Genomic DNA, 19,551 nt, shown 5'->3' on the forward strand with positions numbered 1-19,551 from the left:
TAAAAAAAAAAAAAAGATTAAAAAAATGTATGTGTGTGGAAGGGGTGGTGAGGGTAAAGAGGGAAGGGGGGTATATACATCATGTCTATATGGTGCCCTTAGAGGCCAGAAGAGGGCGTCAGATCCCTTAGACCTAGAGTTGCCGGTAGATGTCACCTGCCCAAGATGTGTACTGGGAACCAAATCTGGCCCTCTGAAAGAGCAACGAGCACTCCCAACTGCTGAACCATCTCTCCAGCCCTGGGAAAGATTTATCTTGACTAATGGTTTCAGGTTTCACTCCATCACTTTGGGGAAACACGGTGAAGTAGCTCAGATCAGTTCCTGGCAAGTGTGGTGGAGGTTGTTCACATCACAGCCTCCAGGGAAGCAGAAAGCAAGAGCAAAAACAAAGGCAGGAAGAACCTTCAAAGGCCCGCGTGTAGTATCCTGCTTCTGCCAAGTAGGCATCACCTCAAATGGTCCACAGCCACGGGAGGTGGGAGGAGCAGGGTGAGCAGACAGTTTTGCCGATCTCAGCCATTCTTGCCCCATATCTGGGGGTGGACTGACTGACATCCGGCCTAGGAAGATCCTAATGACTGGGGAACTCATGTTCCATGTGAGCAGGTGAGCCCAAGCCTGGTCTCATAACATTGGCAAGGGCTCAGAGTGCAGGCAATGTATAAACCTATTGGAGACTTCTGCTTCTCTTGAGTGAACTCTACTCATGGTCAGAAAAAAAATCTCATGGCTGGGACCAGATATAAAACCGAATTTAGGAAAAAGTCATAAGCACATATAACTCTTCACATCACACCATCATTGAATCATTGTTTCATAGCATCTGAAATTACCAAAAGACTCTGAATCATATACCATTTAAACCAGGAAGGATTTCCATCACATTCGCTCATGAGTTAAAGCCAGTGTTTAACCTCTGCATAGTGACCCAGGACTCTGGCTGCCCATGGCAAAGATTAGATATGTTACAGATAGCAAAGAGTCTATATTTCATTTGTATATCAAAGTTATTTCTTGACTCTTCAAATCCATTTCACACAAGATTTAGGACACTCTTATTTTAAAAATATATTCAAATGGATTCAGTCACCCCTGATAACATCACTTATTTTTAGGCTAACATTTTTTAGTAAGGGGAAGGTACGTCCGCTGTGTTTCAGGTTGGTAGCCAGGAATTGTCCTGTCTGCACCCACCTGTGGCTGGGAGGACTTTGGACAAGCCTCAGTTTTCACACCCAGCCTAGCAGAGTGTAGGTGGAAAGGCAGTCAGAAGCAGCAGTGATCTCTCTATGGTTGTAATTCTGATCTCTCTGCTAAGGCTTCTTAGTGCTGTAGTGCCACAGGATCAAGCCTGAAGCCTACCCCTGCATCTTTTGGTGGTGTTGGTAGTGGTGGTGGTAGTAGTTTTGATTTTTTTTTAAAGATTTATTTACTTTATGTGTATGAGTACACTGTAGCTGTACAGATGGCCATGAGCCATCCATGTGTGTGACTGCTAGGAATTGAACTCAGGACCTCTGCTGGCCCGCTCACTGCTCCAGCCCCACTTGCTCCGGCGTAATTCACTATAGCTGTCTTCAGATGCACCAGAAGAGGATGTCAGATCTCATTATGAGTGGTTGTGAGCCACCATGTTGTTGCTGGGATCCAAACTCAGGACCTTCGAAAAGCAGTCAGTGCTCTTACCCACTGAGCCATCTCGCCAGCCCAGTAGTTTTGATTTTTGTCCTTTAAGACAGGGTTTCTTTGTGTAGCCTTGGCTGTCCTAGAAGTAGCTCTATAGACCAGGCTGGCCTCAAACTCAGAGATTCACTTGCCTCTGCCTCCTGAGTGCTGGGAAGCTGCCATCGCCAGGCTCATTTGTTCTTTCTTACATACTATTTCATAAGTTTGAAGTTTTTAATGTACAGACAAGTTTCCCAAATAAAGCAATGACCATCTACACACTTGTAAGCTAGTTTCATGGATTTTAGCACCTTGTCTCTCTAACCCAGCTCTCTACATATACACTTCTACATATACACTAAACACCTGGGACTGGTGGGCATATGTCATGAACTTCACCCCCAAAGACTTCTCCAGCTTCTCAAGAACAAGGCCACTGCTCTTCTATCTGGAGCACTGCCAGCACATCTGAGACCCTCACTTGAATTCCACATGTAGTCCATAAAGTTTCCCAACTCTGTCACGATTATGCTTTTGTTGCAGGATTTTCCCTGCATTAGGGAAATCACATTAGGGCAGTGGGAGGCCTGTGACTGAACGGGGAAAAGGGAGGCAGAGTTAAGAGTTGCAGAGAGACAGAGAGCTGTCTCAGGGGAGAGGAAAAGGAAGATGGCTACAGACATCAACCCACATGGTGTTACCAGCCATAAGTAGTTGTGGTATCATAAGGTTAGATTATTGGGATAAAGCCTTTATCATTTTCAATTGGCTCTGAAATTATTGTATTGGCATCTTGTAAATTGTGATATTATTGATACATAAATCTGATTGATTAATTAAGCTTTAAGAGTCTTGATTCTACGGGTTGAATATTAGGTGTTGAGATGGCTAACCGTGAGGTGCATTGGGCGTTGCATGGTAGCAAGAGGAACTTGGGGGTTGGGGGGAGCCAGAGAGATGGCTTGTCAGGAGCCCTGTGGTCTGGCGTGGCCAGAGAGTTGGCAGGCCAGCAGGAGCTTGGGAGCATAGTGCAGCCCCTCGGAGAGTTGGCAGGCCAGCAGGAGCTTGGGAGCATAGTCCAGCCCCTCGGAGAGTTGGCAGGTTCACTTATAGTATTTCCTGCACCGTGCTTTAGTTTCCTTTTAGTTAGATTCCACTGCCTTTGGCTATTATATTTCATTCATCTATTAAATGAAAGAATATAAGCATGTAGATGCAAGTAATTGCAGGGCTACTGGTAGCACAAGACTTCATTGGCCAAAATCCCCATATAAATCGGATAGATCTCTCAGCCACACTCTTATAGAGAAGCTGTGGACAGTTGATAGTTTTGGAAAAAGAATTATTCTTTGTAGGAGGTGTGGCCAATGATAGGATTCCCATGCTACAGTACATGCTCTTATACCGTGTATGTATGGGCAGCACTGACTGGATTTAATGATTATTTTTTAAAGGAATATAAAACTATTTATTGACCACTGTTCACCATTATTTACAATAAAGTAAATATACAGTTGGATGACATTCTGATAGTACAAAGTTACTTTCCTGGCTCATTGAACCAGAACCCAAATACTGAGAAGATTGATCCTACCAGTAAGGAATGAGTCAGGGTAAAGAAAAAACATGCAGGTCATTAATTGATATTAGCACATTTTGTTCACTCACTTAGTCAGCAGGTCTTAAATTGCCAACATCAGCTCCAACCATGATTCTATTTCTACATTAAACAGATTCCATGAGTCATAACCTTTTAGTACAGATTTTAACTTTCTACAAAGGAATGGTTCACCAGAGGAACATTTACACAGACTGGCTGACCTGGACCTGCATCTGTAGACCAGTTGGCCTCTTAAATCAGAGCTCCATCTGCCTCTAAAGTGCTGGGATTAAAGGCGTGAGCCACCACACTCTGCCCAAGTCTTGTTATTAAATCACACTATTACTTTGTCTAATTCCATTTACTGAAGGGGAAGTGGACAACATTCTGTAAATGAACCACTGTATTTACATGATAATACAGCAATTCTGATGTGGTTGCTTTTAAACTATGCAATAAATTGCAGAATCTGCTTAATTTAAAAGGCCATGGTTTCAGGAAAATGTTCACAACAAGGGAATCTCATCAACTTGTATTTCCATCTTCAGTTCTTTCGAGTATTAAAAACAAGACAAAACAAATTATGTAAGTGTTTTATGCATATACCACATACAAACAAACAAAACCCAGAATGGTCCTTCTGTGTCCCAATTAAAAATAAGTTCTGACTGAATAATGACTGTAAAATCTCCCCAGCATTTAAGAAAAGCTGTTCTTCAAAGCTGAGGAAATACAACACGGTATCAAATATTCCATTGTTAAAGGAAGCAACTACAGAAAGCTCTTACCTGCTCAAAGGAATCAGTGCCTTTTGATGCAGAACAACCCCCCAAAATATCCCAACTACTGTCAAAGCTTTCAAGCTTGATTATCATTTAGAATGCTATTTTTTCCACACTAGTAATTCAAAACCCAAATATCCAGACTTATATATGTGTGTGTGTGTGTGTGTGTGTGTGTGTATACATATATACATATATATATGTATATATGCAAACAATTATCGCGCTTCATCTTCGGGTTAAGAATGCCAAGGCAGCCTCCCCTCTTAGAGGCGATGACAATCTGAGGACTCCTCATATTTGCCTCCTTTGCCAGCACCAAGTCAGCCTCAGCCTCATCTGAGTCCTTCCACTTCATGAGAAACATTCATTCTCCGCTGCTGTCTGGGGCACCAATTATTCATTCAGGATCAAGACCTCTGGCAAAGCCCCTGGTTTGTCAGCAGCATCTTTCTTCTTCTTTGATTTGTTATCATCAGATTCACTGTCAGATAAAGACCTCCAGCTTTTTCTTTAGTAGCTTTTTGAGGATTAATAATTGCTTCAATTAATTCTGGACAATCTAAATTTTCTTCTGGTTCCCAGGTATTACCAGCCTCTGCGAACCCTTCCACTTCAAGAAATACTCCACCTTCCTGTTCACTATACGACAGTCCAGTACTTTTTCTACCACAAATTCTTCAGGCTCTGCCTCTTCAACTTTTTTACTCTTTCCATTTTGTTTCTTTCCCATTTTTTGCAGTGTACTTTTATTGGAGGCCATTTTTTAAATTTAATCAGAGACTTGAAGAGTTCCCCGTTCAGATGCTCAGGGCTGTGGATCCTCCAGTGTCTCCTGCCTGTGTGCTTCAGTTCAGCTACATCCGAGGGGCAATGATTATTTAAAAAAAAAAAAAAAAGACGTGAGGTTCATTGTGGGATGTGTTGGAGGGTATATGAAGGAAGTTGTAGGAAATGAGGAGTATATACACATTTCATTGTAGACATGTATGAAATTCCTAAAAGTAAAGAAAAATTAAATTTACTTACTAATTTTATGCGAATGGATGTTCTGTGTGCACATGTGTCTGCGCATAACATTGACAGCATATACAAGTATGATTGTTTACAAAGGATTGAAGCTATTCCAGCCTGATGTTTACAGCCCGAAGGACTGCTGCCTAAGGAGAGCCCCTTCCTAGACTAGCCAAGTCTTCTGCCTGTGCCATACAGAGTAAACACTCTGGGGTCCTAGGCTGTTTTACAGTCAGCACAGCTCCATCGCAGAGTGCACAGCCCACCTGATTGAGCTCCGCGCTCTTCTGTGCTTGCTTGTTCTTTCTTTGTTCCTTCCATATCCTTAGGTCAAGTCTCAGCCAAGCAGGACAAGGTCAGCTGCCAGTGCTCTAACCTGCTGAGTCATCTCTCCAGCCCCAAACAGGGAAAAACTATATAAAGATGGTTGGTCCTACTGTAGAATCATACAAATATTGATAAAATTTGTATTTCATATTGTTTTAAACAGGATCTCATATAGCCTAGGCTGGCCACCTTAGGCTTGCAGTGTAGCTAACGCTAGCTTTGAACTCTTGATTCTCCTGCCTTCAACTCCCAAGTGCTGGGAATACAGATGTGCAGTATTATACCAGCCTTTCTTCATTTATAATCTTGTCCTTTTCAAATTCTGCAGTCAAGTTGGGGACCACAGGTTGTAGCTGGTTAAAGATACCCATGTATATCTCTCCCACTAGACTTTAATCTACTTCAATGACTCATTGTGCCAAAATTCTAATAAGATCTTTGATACTCTACAATTGAAATTCTCTACTTTTCTACTCTATCTCCCCAAGCCTCTCACTTTGTGGCCTTGCACTTAGAAAGAAGGACTTGATTAACAGTCTTTGTACCACTAGTCCTAAATCTTATCCAGGGCTTTAGCTTAATTCTAAGTTGTTAACTCACAACCCTTATACACACTTCTTAATTAAATAATGGAGTGTGGTGGGAGGCAATGGTCCTCTGTTGAGATTTAACTCCTCAGCTGTCCTAGCCTCAGGAATATGCATGTTAGGCAACCACTGAAACATTCTTCACCACCACGCCCTGTAGGTGGGAGATCAAGGCAAGGCCTTCCCCCATAGGCCAGGCAAGCCTGGCACTCTCAATATCTAGGTTGCCCTCAAACCCTCAGTTCCTTGTCTTAGCCTCCCAAGCCCTGGGCTCACAGATCTGAGCCATTATGCCCTACTCCTTTTAGAGGGTGGGTGGGTGTATGTGTGAGGGGGGGTTTGTTGGCTTTGTTGTTCTGGATTTTGGCTTGGCTTGTGGTTTTGAGACAGGGTCTCACTCTGTAGAGAAGGCTAGACAAGAACTTACTGTGTAGATCCAGTCGGCCTTGAACCTAGTATCTAGTCCTGCCTGCTGTTGAACATTCATTCCTCCTGCCTCAGACTCCTGAATGCTGGGATTTCAGGCATGAGCCACTATACTTGGCTTTTACTCTTTCTTCCTCCCTCCCTCCAACAACTCTATGGGCCTTGCAGAGTGATATGCTCCCAGTATCTCTATAAACATCTGACATGTCATCAAATGAAATATCTAATTAAAATTTTCTCCCCCCAAGTCCCAGAAAGCAGATTACTCACACTCCCATCGGCTAGCTCATCTCTCCAATGCTTCTGCTTTGCCAGCCTTCTTGAAGAAGAAGAAACCTTCTGCTGACATACTTTAGCTGTTTCTTAAAACTAGGGGCAAGCCTTCTGTTTCTGTCTCATCCTGCCCCTTGCTCCATCCTGGCCAAATTCTTAGCCTCTGAATCATGCTTTTTTTAAAAAAAAAAAACTGCATATGCAAGTGAGATCACACAATGTTTGTCTGTTTTTCTTATTTCATTTAACACAATGCCCTTCAGGTTTGTATAGATTTAGTCTCTGTTACATTTAGTCTTTGGAATGGTCCCCTTTATCCATGCATCGACTGATAAACACCTAATTTGGTTCTATCTCGTGGGTATTGTGACTAGGAGCACAGATGTCCGGCTAGTAACATGTTTTGTTGAGTAAAGGCACCTGCCACTGACAATCCAAGATCCCTCCCTGAAATCCTTATAATTGAAGGAGAGAACAGACTTTCACAAGGGTTTGGTATCCACAGCAGTGTCATAGCACTCAAGTGTCCACACACATAATCAATAAATGTAAAATATTAAATGTTGATATCTTTTCAACATGCTGAGTTCACTTCCTTCGACTATACCTAGAATCCCTGGATCAAAGAAATGCCTTTTGAGTTTTAAGGACCTGCCATGTTCTGCCCAGGCTGCTCTTACTTGAACTAGCCAGCCTTTATGGTCATGTTTTCATGATTCACCTACCCGATAGTGTCTTCCCTCTCCACCTTCTCTCCTCCCTCTCATGGTCCTCCCTCAGACTCCAAGCCCAGGAACTGAAACCTCATCTACCTCTCTTCTGCCCAGCTATAGGCAATTAGCATCTTTATTGACAAATCAGGGATAACTTGGGGGACAAGGTTACACAGTATCACTTTGGTGTACAGGAGGATCTCCTAGTCCCTGAGGCAACCAGGGCCAATATTTCGCATTACAATATATAACAACAAACCAAATTTCAACATAGAGGCAGGGGAAATTCTGAGTTCAAGGCCTGCTTGGGTCACATAGGAAGAATCTGTCAAGCACTAGTATGTAGTCAACAGCATAGCTAGTGGAAGTAGGGGAGAGAAAGGACTTTTCAAAAGGAGTCATGGACTTAACAGATCAGAGGAGAGAAGGCTTAAACTTGAAGGTTCCCAGAGGCAGATCATTATGAGAACGGTAACAAACTGGAGCAGGCTGGAGGGAGACAGTCACAAATCTGATTCTGAATATGCTGAGCTGAGATGCTGCAGGTTGTCTGGGTGGAGCTGGCAATTGGAAACCCATTTCTGGAGCGTGACTTCAGTCTTTTGCATAAAAGCAGCAGCTTAAGCAAAAGGAGGACGAGCTACCTGGATACAAAGAGCATGGGTCTGTAGGAATCAGTCATCCTTGCACAGAGAGATAAAACCACATTCTGGGAAGCAAGATAAAAATATGGTATTGGCCCCGTCTAATGCACACACCTCTCTCCCACCAATAAGCTCCTACTTCAACAAGCTGTACATGACAGCTAAATGGCTTCATGTAAGGGACTCTTTGTTGTCTCAACAATTGGACAACGTTTTACAGTTCCTCCACAGGGCATATTGATTTGCACAGGTTTCTGTTATGATATGCTTCTAAATTACTTTACTTCACATCGTCTTCCTCTTTAACTCAGCTACACCTAACTAAAGCTTTCTCGGAGGTCTGGGGAGGCAGTTCTTTTCAAAAGCAGAATGGGGAAAATAAATAAATGAATAACGCCATAAATGTTTCCCTTTTATCTGCTGTGGCCAAAGAAGATAGTAAATAAACGGCATTAAAAAAAAAAATCCATTGAACCATCTTTCAGACTGGCAAAACACTTGGCTGAACTGTTGCCATGCCAAGTCTGGAGCCCCGGAAAGGGGTGGTTAAAATCCCGCGTGTGTTTCAGCTGAGGTTACGTGGCAGACACGCCACCGAAAGTGGTGGCGTCAGAGCTCTGCTTCTCTCGGAGAGTTTTAAATCTTCAGCCTGCACACACCAGGCTCCTACCCAGAGTCCAAGGGACCCACCTCAGAGGGCGCTAGTGCACGCAGTGGCTCACCCTTGGCACGGGGCATAGTGCCACCCGGACTCCCCAGTCACATAAGGGTAAAGCTCTGCTAGAGTCTTGTGCGTGCACGCAATGAAGCTCTGCTAGAGTCTTGTGCGTGCACGCAAAGAGACTTTCCACATCCGACCACTCCTTTGTCTCTGTATCACAAAAGCCTACAGAGCCCTTAGAAGAAAGGATTTCCCGCAGGACAGAGGTTCGACCGTTCTGGGCTCCCTAGCGGAGGGCGGGCACCAACCTCCGAGGGCCCCTCTCCTCCGCCAGCTGGGTTGAAGAACCGCCAAGGCGTTCCAGACGCTCCCCTCCCTCTCACCCCGAGGCCTGGACAGAGTGCAGCACAGAGAGGCCCCTCCGCCAGCGTCGGGAGCCGCTTCTGTTAGCTGGGACTGGAAGCTGCCAGGAGACAGGATTGGCCGATGGCCTCACGCCCCGCGGTCTCGGGGGAGCCCCGCCTGCCCTTCTCTTACTCCCTTTGCTGTGCCTCGAGGAGGGCGGGACCTGGGAAAGTCGGGGAGGTGGGGAACGGAGCTTCAGGGCTCTAATTGGTCGTAACATAGGAGGCCCGCCTACGTGGGCGGGGCGGGCGCCGACCCCGCCCCCTCCTAGGCTGCAGCCTCTAGCGCGCCTCCTGCGTTGCATCATCTCCAGCAAGCTGCGGCTCCGAAGGAAGGCTGGGTGCGGCGTGGTCTGCTCTGCCTCGGCTCCAGCCCATAGCCCACAGCCTACGTCTTTCTTTATCTTTCTGAAAACTGTTTCTGTAGGGACCCGCAGAGCTCGGGAGCCGCAGCTGGCACAGGCCACTGTCTCCGCCTGATCCATTCATTCGAAACCGGTCTTTTCTCCAAGTCCAAGTTCCTCGCCTGCTGACGCTTAGAGCGGCGGGCAGCGACATGGAGAAGAGCGGCGAGACCAACGGCTACCTCGACGGCACCCAGGCAGAGCCTACGGCCGGACCCGGAACGCCCGAGTCGGGGATGGGCAAAGCGCAGCGCTGTGCTAGCTTTTTTCGGCGCCACGCGCTGGTGCTGCTCACCGTATCCGGGGTGTTGGTGGGCGCCGGCATGGGCGCGGCGCTGCGGGGACTGCAGCTCACCCGCACGCAGGTCACTTACCTGGCCTTCCCCGGCGAGATGCTGCTCCGCATGCTGCGCATGATCATCCTACCTCTGGTGGTTTGCAGCCTGGTGTCGGGCGCCGCCTCCCTGGACGCCAGCTCCCTCGGGCGTCTGGGTGGCATCGCTGTTGCTTACTTCGGCCTCACCACGCTGAGCGCCTCTGCGCTCGCCGTTGCTCTGGCGTTCATCATCAAGCCAGGGGCAGGCGCGCAGACCCTCCAGTCCAGCAACCTGGGGCTGGAGAACTCGGGGCCTCCTCCGGTCTCCAAAGAGACGGTGGACTCTTTCCTCGATTTACTCAGGTAATGCTCTCCACCCCGCTAAAGGCACGGCGGGAGAAGCACTCGTATCTCCTAGAGTTAATTCAGTTACTGTTGGCCTTTGACACTAAATATCAAATTTACGTCTGGGCTACGTGCTGGGCATACCTTTAAAGACTGGAGGCCACAGCTTTTGGCTGGAAGCAGTTTTCCGTTAGATGGGAATGTTACTTTACTCCTTACACTGGACTCTTCAGTTTTGTTTTTTGTTTTGTTTTGTTTGTTTGTTTTGTTTTTTTAACTGTTCCCATGACTTGAAAATCTTCATTTTCTCCCCTACATCACCCCAAAGCTTCTAGGGCATTGATTGAGAGGCTTTTGCTTGAGGAGCTATCCAGCTTTTAGTCTGAGGATTTTTCTGATTCAGCCTTTGGGCTGTGAAGGAAGCTGGCACTTTTCTGCAGAATTATGACTGTGTCCAAGAATAATAAACCTGGAGTTAGTTATGTGAGTCCGTTGCCCAGCTACGTGACAGCCTTTCAGGCTTGGGGCAGGTTGCAGACGTTCTTGGTCAGGTCCACTGCCTAGCGTTGTTTCTTTATGGAAAGGCGTGAGATCCAGAGGGCTGAGAGACACATCTTCACCTCTCTTTGCTTGTCTTTTCGCTCGGGAGTTGTATTTCATCCCCTGAGATGATAGAGTGTCGTTTTCAAAGCTTCACCTCTCCATTTCTACACTAATCCAAAGTTCACAGATGGGGAAACAGTAGTCTGCAGTCGTTTACTAATCTAACCAGGTTTGTCTGAGCGAGGAGTCCAGCTGGCTCGACTTCCAGCTTTCTGAGCCTTAGTGGTATGTTTTGTCTTGAGTCACTGGGCAAAGCTCCTCACTGCTGAGGTGGTGAAAACCAGAGAACTCTGGGCAAGTGACTTGTCTTTCTCCTGTCTCCATTTCTTCGTGTGGAAAATGTGACAGCTGTCTGCCACTTAAAGAGTTTGTTCATCTAAAACAAAACTAAAAACCGGAGACGTGGTATTGGGCGGGGGTGGGAAAGTGGGAATCTGCTGAAAAACACCAAAGTTCTTGCAAACAGAGCAAGTGGAGGTGAGTAACAATGGGGACTTTGATGGGACTGTAGGCTTTGGTGCCTGCCAGGCAGCTTGGTAGTCCAAGAGTTTTAAGGTTTGAGAAATAACTGTAAATGTGTTCAGAGGAAGAGAATCCTGCTGAAGCACAGAGCACCTTTGACTTGTTATATCAGGTCAGCTCCCTCAGGGAGAGGAGACAGATAAGGAGTTTCAGGATTCTTTTTGTGGAGCTGTCTGTGCTCCAAATGGGAGTATGTTGTTCATCTGTGCCTCTCTGCTGGTAACACGGGAGCCTTAGTGGTGAAAAAGGAACTGACCAGTAATTGGATGTGGGGGGACTGAGAACCACTTTATGGCTATCCCCCAAGAAAGGACTTACTACTTAATGTTTTATGGCCGTGGTTTGAAGTCAATGGTGACCCGGTGTCATGGCTCAAGGGTCAGTGTAGGTGTAACTTCTCAGAGGGTAGGGTGACCCTTGTCGCATCTCCCTGGAAGAACTTTCCCTGGCCTGTTGGATGGGGTAGTATTTTCTAATGCTTCTACTAGATAGCTGCGCTTGACCTAGAAGTTCATGATAAAGGCAGGGCAGGTAGTACAATCCTGCTTCCAACTCAGGAAACTTAGGCTAAGATTAGGGATGAGAGTGTTTGGGACACTTAGGAGGCAGGGTTTGAGACCAGCCTGAGCTACTAGTGAAAGCATAACCAAGGTCAGGGTTTATGCTTTAATGATAGAGTACTCGTCTGGCATGCTTAAGGCCCTAAGTTTGACTCTCATGGGGCGGGGCGGGGCAGATTAGGAGATTGATAGGTCCTCTGCCCCATGGTTCAAGGATACTTGTCTTGCTCATTCCCCAAGACAAAATGTATAGTAATGGTAGTATGTCCCGGTCTAATGTCACTGTCTCAGAAATGTTTGCCAAGAGCCAAAAGAGGAACCAAAAAGAGGAACTACCACAAGCCAGGTTGGTGCCCACTCCCTCCCGCTGGGCATTCGGATGAAGCACTTAAGTGAAGGAGAGTATATGCCTGTTTCTGCTCGGAGTAGTTTATGACAGGAAACAGGCCCAAGCCACCTGGAAATGTTTGTTACCTGGGTCAAGGGAGTCGCTTTTCTTTTGTTTTGTCTCTTCTGTTTTGTTTTTCTTAAAAATGAGAGTTCACATTCTGGCCCTGGCTGTCCTGCAACTAGCTCAGGCTGGCCTCAAGCTTAAAAACACACACATACGCCGGGCAGTGGTGGTGCACGCCTTCAATCCCAGCACTTGGGAGGCAGAAGCAGGCAGATTTCTGAGTTCAAGGTCAGCCTGGTCTACAGAGTGAGTTCCAGGACAGCCAAGGCTACACAGAGAAACCCTGTGTTGAAAACCCCCCCCCCACACACACACATACACAATATCATAATCACCACCAGCCTTGCAAGGCCACCATCCCCAGCCCTTCCTCAGCTTCCATCCTTATAGGGGGCACCAAGATCTGAAAGGAGAAACCTTTGTTAACTAGCTCTGAGACAACAAACACCGGGGCTGATAAATGCTTAGCAAGTATACATACTATGCCTTATCCTGTCCTGTAGTCTTTGAAGTTCCTGCAGACTTAGTAAAGAATTTTTGAACTTAAATTAAAGGAAATACTTCTGAAGCAACAGCAACAAAAAAGGGCAAAAGTGCATTATTTTATATTCTTATATAGGACGGACAGACAGACGCTGCACCACCTTGACAATAGATCAGAAGGGCAAACAGCACCAAATGTATACAGAAGAAACGTTTTTGAAGTTTTCCACACTGAGCTGTTGGGTGTGTGCAGCACAGTGGAGCGCTCGCTCCGTTTGCCAGTCCAGATAAGCCTCACACCTGTTTGCCTGTTTAGTTGTGTATACAAGTGATGTGAGCAGGCGCGTCCATTCACCACAGGGAGCAGGCGTGTCCATTTAGTCTTTCCACGTTCGGCCTGAGGGACTGAACCTCTGGATTGAACAGCACACTCCATGCTATCTATTGTGTTCTCACTTTGACCCATAGTAAGAGGCACATTTTATATTATGGCATCTCACATACACACTCCTCAGGCCTGAGTTCCCAAATCACAGCAAATTACAACAAAGTGTTTTAAGTGTGTGGTACATGATTGCTTCTAACATGCTGATAAAGCCAGTAACTTGGTTTTGTGGCCAGCTCGAGTGTGAAACACTTTGGCCTAGTGCTAGTGCATCAACGGTGTCCTATAGTTCAGGTAAGTAAGGATCAAACAACAGAAAGAAGGGATGGATGTAAAGCTGGGTACGATGAAGAGTCACATCCCAGGGTTAGAAACACATCACAGCTGGGCACAATGGAGCACACCTGTGGAAGACAGATGCAGGAGGGCTGGCTGTGTGAAACTGTATCTCAGAAAAACAAGAAACACCTTATGTGGAAGGACGATTTGGTATTTCAGGTCTCAGAACAGCGTGTGTGTACGCACATTAGGAATATGCACTAGTCACATGTAGCTATGTAAATGAAATTAGGGCCGGTTAGAGAAGGGCTGCCTACGATGCACAACCCCAGCAGTGCTTAAAGGAGATAAAGAAGCGCTCGCTCCCGAGATCCTTGCACTTGAGAAGAGCAAAAGTTCTAGGCCATCCTTAGCTACATAGTCAGAAGCTAGCCTAGGATATGAGACCCTGTCTCAAAATAGAATAATAATACATTTACTTTAAAAGTATGTAAAACGTTCATCTCCTCAGTTGTACTCTTAGCTGGTTATCAATGTCTAGTCTGGGTATTTCCAAGCTATTGGCCTCTTATTTGAGGATCTAAAATAAGGGCTTATACTGATCTGCAAAATAGCAAGGAAACTTTATTCAACAGCTAAATGATAGTAGCAGTCAGAAAGAAAGCATGCTGTCAAGTGTGACTGGGGCCACATGGGCAAGTTAAATATATATACTCCCTATACAGCAAGACGCTCAGCTACTGTCTGAGTAATCCTTGGGTGGGATTCAAGAGAAAGACGGGGGACTGAAAAATAGCTCAGCAGTTCAAAACACATACTGAACTCTTTTAAAAAAGATTTATTTATTATATCTAAGTACGCTGTAGCTGTCTTCAGACGCACCAGAAGAGGGCGTCAGATCCCATTACAGATGTTGTGAGTCACTGTGTGGTTGCTGAGATTTGAACTCAGGACCTTTGGAAGAGCAGTCAGTGCTCTTAACTGCTGAGCCATCTCTCCAGCCCCATATTAAACACTTGAAGAGTACCCAAGTTTAGTTCCCAGCATCTAAATGATAGGCTCCAGCCAGCCATCTGGAACTCCAGGTTCAGGGGATCCAACACCTCCTTCTGGCCTCTTTAAGCACTAGGCACACATATGGTGCACACACATACATACAGGCAAAAACTCATGCATGTAAAACAATAAATAACAAGAGGAGGAATTTGAAGTATTTGCTTGCTAAGGTGCATAGTGTGGGTGGTTCTGTTTTAACTGACAGTCTTTTGGTTGACATTGATGGTTGGTGCTGGGGGTTATTATGAATAATGCTATGTAAACCTTTGATCATTGTGCATATTCTCTTGTACAGTATAGCTAACTGTAATCATATGTATTCCCAATTAAGCATAGATATAAGATGGTAAGCAGTTTTACCCTAAAAGTTCATGCAGAAGACACAGTTTGTCTTAACGCTCATGCACAGAAGAGAGATTGGGCCTCTTACCCTCCTACAGGATATATTGAGAATACATTTGAGTTGATCCGGATTGTGTTTAATGTTCATTGAGGGGAAGAGAAACTTAATCCATTGTTTGTAGTGGAATGTGCTGTAGCCTGACGCAAGTGGAGAAGGTTGCTAACAGATTGCTGAGTGCATCGTTCCGAGGAGTGTGTGTATAGAGGATATGCAGGTGAAGGGCCTAGGTTGTCAAGTGCATCTGTAGAAGATGGAAGTGAGCATAGCCGAAAGTGAGTGGAGCCCCAGGTTACAAAGCTATGCTTAGATGCTCAGTAGCCACAATCACCACTGGGCAATACACATACAAATACTTCTCTTGGACAGAGCTTGTCCAGGTTAAACACAAACGGAAGCAGATGGGCTTCATGACTCTGGGCCTTGGCATGGTGAAAAATCACCTCCAGAATCCGTTTTAGCTCAGTGTCATCTGTGTTGAAAGCCAACTGAGGGAAAATGCTTAGAGACAAAGCTTTAAAGGGATGAAACTTCTTGCCTGGCAAACAGCTGTTGCTGGAGTGCAGGGGTGCTGGGGCTAAGAGAGGCATCTGTGTTGGAAAATCTGAGTGGAGAATTGTGCTCTTCCCCTGCAGCCCTGGCCCTGGGAGCCAGCCAGGGGGAGGCCCTCCCAACCCCTAGTATACAGCACCCAGGGCACTCATTGAATGAAAGGAGTTTTAGGGTCCTGTGATGGTTAATCTTGATTGTCAACTTAATCGGATTAAGAAAAGCCTAGGAAATTAGTGAGGTGAGCTCCTAAGTGTGGCTGTAAGGGAGTCTCCTTAGATGAGTTTCCAGATCATGAGGTTTCTGACATAAGGAATGGTTTAATCCACTGATGGACTCAAAAATCTGAATGGACTCTTAGGGGCTCTGGGTGTGTGGACACTGCAGACAGTGTTCTAAGGAGTTGTATCTCGCCCCACCCTGGACCTCTTCCATGTTCCCAGTCTGCTGCGATGTGAGTAGCTCGCTGCCACGCTGCACTGAACCTTAGAAACCATGGAATCCGTAAATAACCCTTCCCTTCATGTTGAAACACAGCTACGAGGAAGCTAGCACACCACCCGAGGGCTTGAGATCTGTGTTGTCAGCTAAGTTTGGTCATCCTGTTGGGTGTATGTATTTGGAATCGTCTTTGTAGTTATCACCATACCTTTCTGACTTTGTTTAAGGTGGGGTCCAACATAGCCCAGGCTGACTTTGAATTCCTGACCCTCCTACACTACCTCCCAAGTACTAGGAGTACAGGGCTTTTGTTCTTTTATATTTTTATTTTTTGACTGATTAAACAGTTTTAAGGTATGGATTGTATGCAATGAAAGGCACCCATGGTGAGCATACAGTTCAGTGAACTTTGAGGCATGAGCTCTTGTAACTACTACGAAAATCAGCACCCTGGATGAAACTGTTCTCACCAGTGTTTCCCATCATTCACCTGGGCTTTGTGCAGCTGGCTTGCCTCCCTTCCTCCCTTCCTCCCTTCCTCCCTCCCTTCCTCCCTTCCCTCCTTCCTTCCTTCCTTCCTCCCTTCTCTCCTTCCTCCCTTCTGTCCATCCGTCTTTCTTTCTTTTTCTTTTTTGCCATTGGTTTGATTTGCTAGCGTTTCACTCACTGTGCTTATTCAGCATGTATTTACTTTGGCTTCTTTTGCTCAGGACAGTGCTACTGAGATGCTCTGTGCTGCTGTTGGTCCCTTTTATTGCCACCTGGTGCTCCACTGTACTGATTTATCACAGTCAACTTATTCATCTGTGGTGGGCATGGTGCTCGGGGCCTTATGAGTAATGCTGCCATGCATACAGATCCTCCTGCAGATACATATTTTTGTTTCTCTTGGGCAGACATCTGGGCGTAGAAGTGCTGAATCATGGTGAATATATTTTAACTTTATCTTGGGCTGCCAGAGTACACTATATTCTTTTGAACTTTACCTTTTTTGTTTTCTTGGTCAGGAGTTGTTCTTTTGCCTGTAGTATTGTCTACACCCCTTTGTTTTTTGTTGAATCTTATTGATGGTCTTTAAATGAACTCTGTTAGGATCCATTCTGGATAAGACGGTACAGGGTTAGGACTCATAATTAAGAGATTAGGCAGGGCAGAAAAGGATTTCCACCAAGGGCTGTAGTCCTTGTAAGAGTGTCTGTTTCTAAGCTGTGAATGGAAGACTCCTCATACCCACTCAGGAAGCAGCTACCCCTGGAGGATATGAAGCATTTGCAGGGCAAATTATTTCCAGTGGGGAAGGTTTTCCTAGTCAGGGTCACTATTTCTGGGATGCAGCACCATGACCAAAGCAACCTGAGGAGGAAGGGCTTTATTTGGCTTATGCTTCCAATCACTGTTCGTTGTTGAAAGAATTCAGGACAGGGACTCAAACAGTGTAGGAACCTAGGGGCAGAAACTAACGCAGAGGCCATGGAAGAGTTTCCTGGCCCACCAGCCCAGGGTTGGCACCACCCACAGTGTGCTGGGCCCTCCCCCAACAAGCCCCTAATTACAAACATGCTCTACAGCTAGGTGGATTGAGGTTCCTTCCTTTCAGGTGACTCTAGCTCAGTGGTCTACAACCCTCCTAATGCTGTGAATCTTATGCTATTTCATAACTGTAGTTTTGCTACTGTTATGAATTGTAATGTAAATATCTGTGTTTTCCAATGGTCTTAGGCAACCCCCACCTAAATGCTAATCAATCCCCAAAAGGACCTCGACCCTCCTGTTGAGAACTGCTGGTCTAGATTGTGTCAAGTTGACTAAAACTAGTCAGACAGAAGGTGGAGGTTTTCTAACTTGGCAGTTTCCATAACTTCCCTGTCCTCACAGAAGGAGAATCCTCTGGCCAACTGGGTCTGGGAACCGAGAATTGGCAAGTAGTAGGTAAAGACGGGGAAGGCTGGCACAGGTTCTCTTTCTGCTCCTGAGGAGACTAGCAAACAGGAGGTGCCAGACCTAGTCACATGGAGATGGGATAAGAAGTCGTTTTTGTAATGGAAGAAAGGTAAATATTTTACTTTTCAAAGTTAGACCAAAGACTACCCAATATAAGCTGCTAGTCTATCTTTCAAAAACTAAAAATAAAATGGAATTTTATGAAACCCAGGCCAGTCCTAAATGCACTCGATAGCCAAAGATGACTTTGAACTTCCTGTCCTCTGCCCTCGGCCCCTAGGGGCTCGGCTATGGGTGTGTATCCTGTTTAAATGGTGCTGGGGACCAAATCCAGTTCACACACTATCCACTGAGCTTCACCCCCAGTCCACATCTGCTTGTTCAAAGAAGATATGCCCATGATAAGAACTTCTCACGATTTTTCAACAGTTAATTCAGTTAAGAATCCCATTTTCTTCTCTCGTGCAGTGTACACTTGCTGGTTGTTCTTAAGGATGCCAAACCAATTCAGGTTTCATAGACCAGTGAGTATGGGGAGGCTGTGAGTGCAGGCTGTCCTCTGAGAACGCAGTGAGAGTCCTAAGTGGGTTTCAGGTTTGATTTTCATCTCATTTATACTGTTGGCTTTTTTAGCTATCTAGTAACAAATGGCTACAGTACAGCAGCTTAAACTCCAAAGCAGTTATAATCCTGGAGATCTGTGGGGTGAGACTCTTGGCTTTCAGCTTCTATCTGTTAGAAGACAGCAGTCAAGGCATCCGCTAGCTCTCATCCGAAAGCTCATCGAGGGGAGACTTACTTGGAGGTCATGTGGCTATTGGCAGAATTTAGCTTGCTGAGGTTGTGACTGGGAGCCACGGTTCCTACTCCGCTGTTGATTGGAGGTCACCCTCAGTTCCTCATCAAGTGGGGCTTTCCGGAATAGCTGCTTCCTTTATCCAAGTGTGTAAGGCCTGAAAGACTGACAGGAAAGTGTGCAAACTAGACAGGACACTACAATTTTAGGTGACCAAACCACAGAAGGAATGACCCATTCATGGCTTTTGGTGCATCGTACCGATTTCGAGCAAGTCATAGACTCCATCACCTCAAGGAAAGGGGATTGTGTAATAATGTATACCAGGAGGCTATCTATCTTAGATTGCCCACCGCTGGGTCACCACACCTGCCTATCTCAGAACTCCAACACCATGTGTGTGTGTGTGTGTGTGTATTTGTAGGTTTCCTTGCTGGCTGAACAGCCTGTCTTACCTTTTTTTCCTATTGCTCTGATAAAATACCCTAACAAAATAGCAACTTCAGGAGAAAAGGTTTGTTTTGGCTCACAGTTCAAGGTCTAGTCCATCAAGGAGAGCTGGGCACAAGGAGAGCAGCCACATCAGAAAACAGAGTGGCAAAGGAATGTGTGAAACTCACTTTCTCTTTCTAGTCACCCCAGGAACCCCCACCCAGGGAATGGTTCTACCCACTTATAGGCTGTGTCCTCCCACCTTAGTTAGCCAAATTAAGAAGAAGAAACAGAAGCTGGGCAGTGGTAGCTATCCTGGAACTCACTCTGTAGACCAAGCTGGCCTCAAACTCAGAAATCTGCCTGCCTCTGCCTCCCAAGTGGTGCTGGAATTAAAGGTGTGCGCTACCACTGCCCAGCTTCTGTTTCTTCTTCTTCTTCTTCTTCTTCTTCTTCTTCTTCTTCTTCTTCTTCTTCTTCTTCTTC

The 19,551-nt window shown here is 45.8% G+C and overlaps 1 protein-coding gene and 1 pseudogene across 1 annotated transcript in view; one reads left to right on the forward strand and one right to left on the reverse strand.

Annotated features, from left to right (window-relative positions):
- Nucleotides 1-3,849: 3,849 nt before the first annotated feature.
- Nucleotides 3,850-9,194, reverse strand: LOC116068994 (annotated as a pseudogene).
- A 169-nt stretch (nt 9,195-9,363) lies between these two features.
- Nucleotides 9,364-19,551, forward strand: part of Slc1a4 (solute carrier family 1 member 4) — a 33,806-nt gene continuing 23,618 nt past the window's right edge. The window contains exon 1 of the mRNA XM_031339225.1: nt 9,364-10,182. Coding sequence (XP_031195085.1) covers nt 9,656-10,182 — 527 coding nt within the window. The 5' untranslated portion in view covers nt 9,364-9,655. The remainder of the gene's footprint in view (nt 10,183-19,551) is intronic.

The sequence above is a fragment of the Mastomys coucha genome, unplaced genomic scaffold (genome assembly GCF_008632895.1).
Source record: "Mastomys coucha isolate ucsf_1 unplaced genomic scaffold, UCSF_Mcou_1 pScaffold22, whole genome shotgun sequence".
Classification (NCBI taxonomy): domain Eukaryota; kingdom Metazoa; phylum Chordata; class Mammalia; order Rodentia; family Muridae; genus Mastomys; species Mastomys coucha.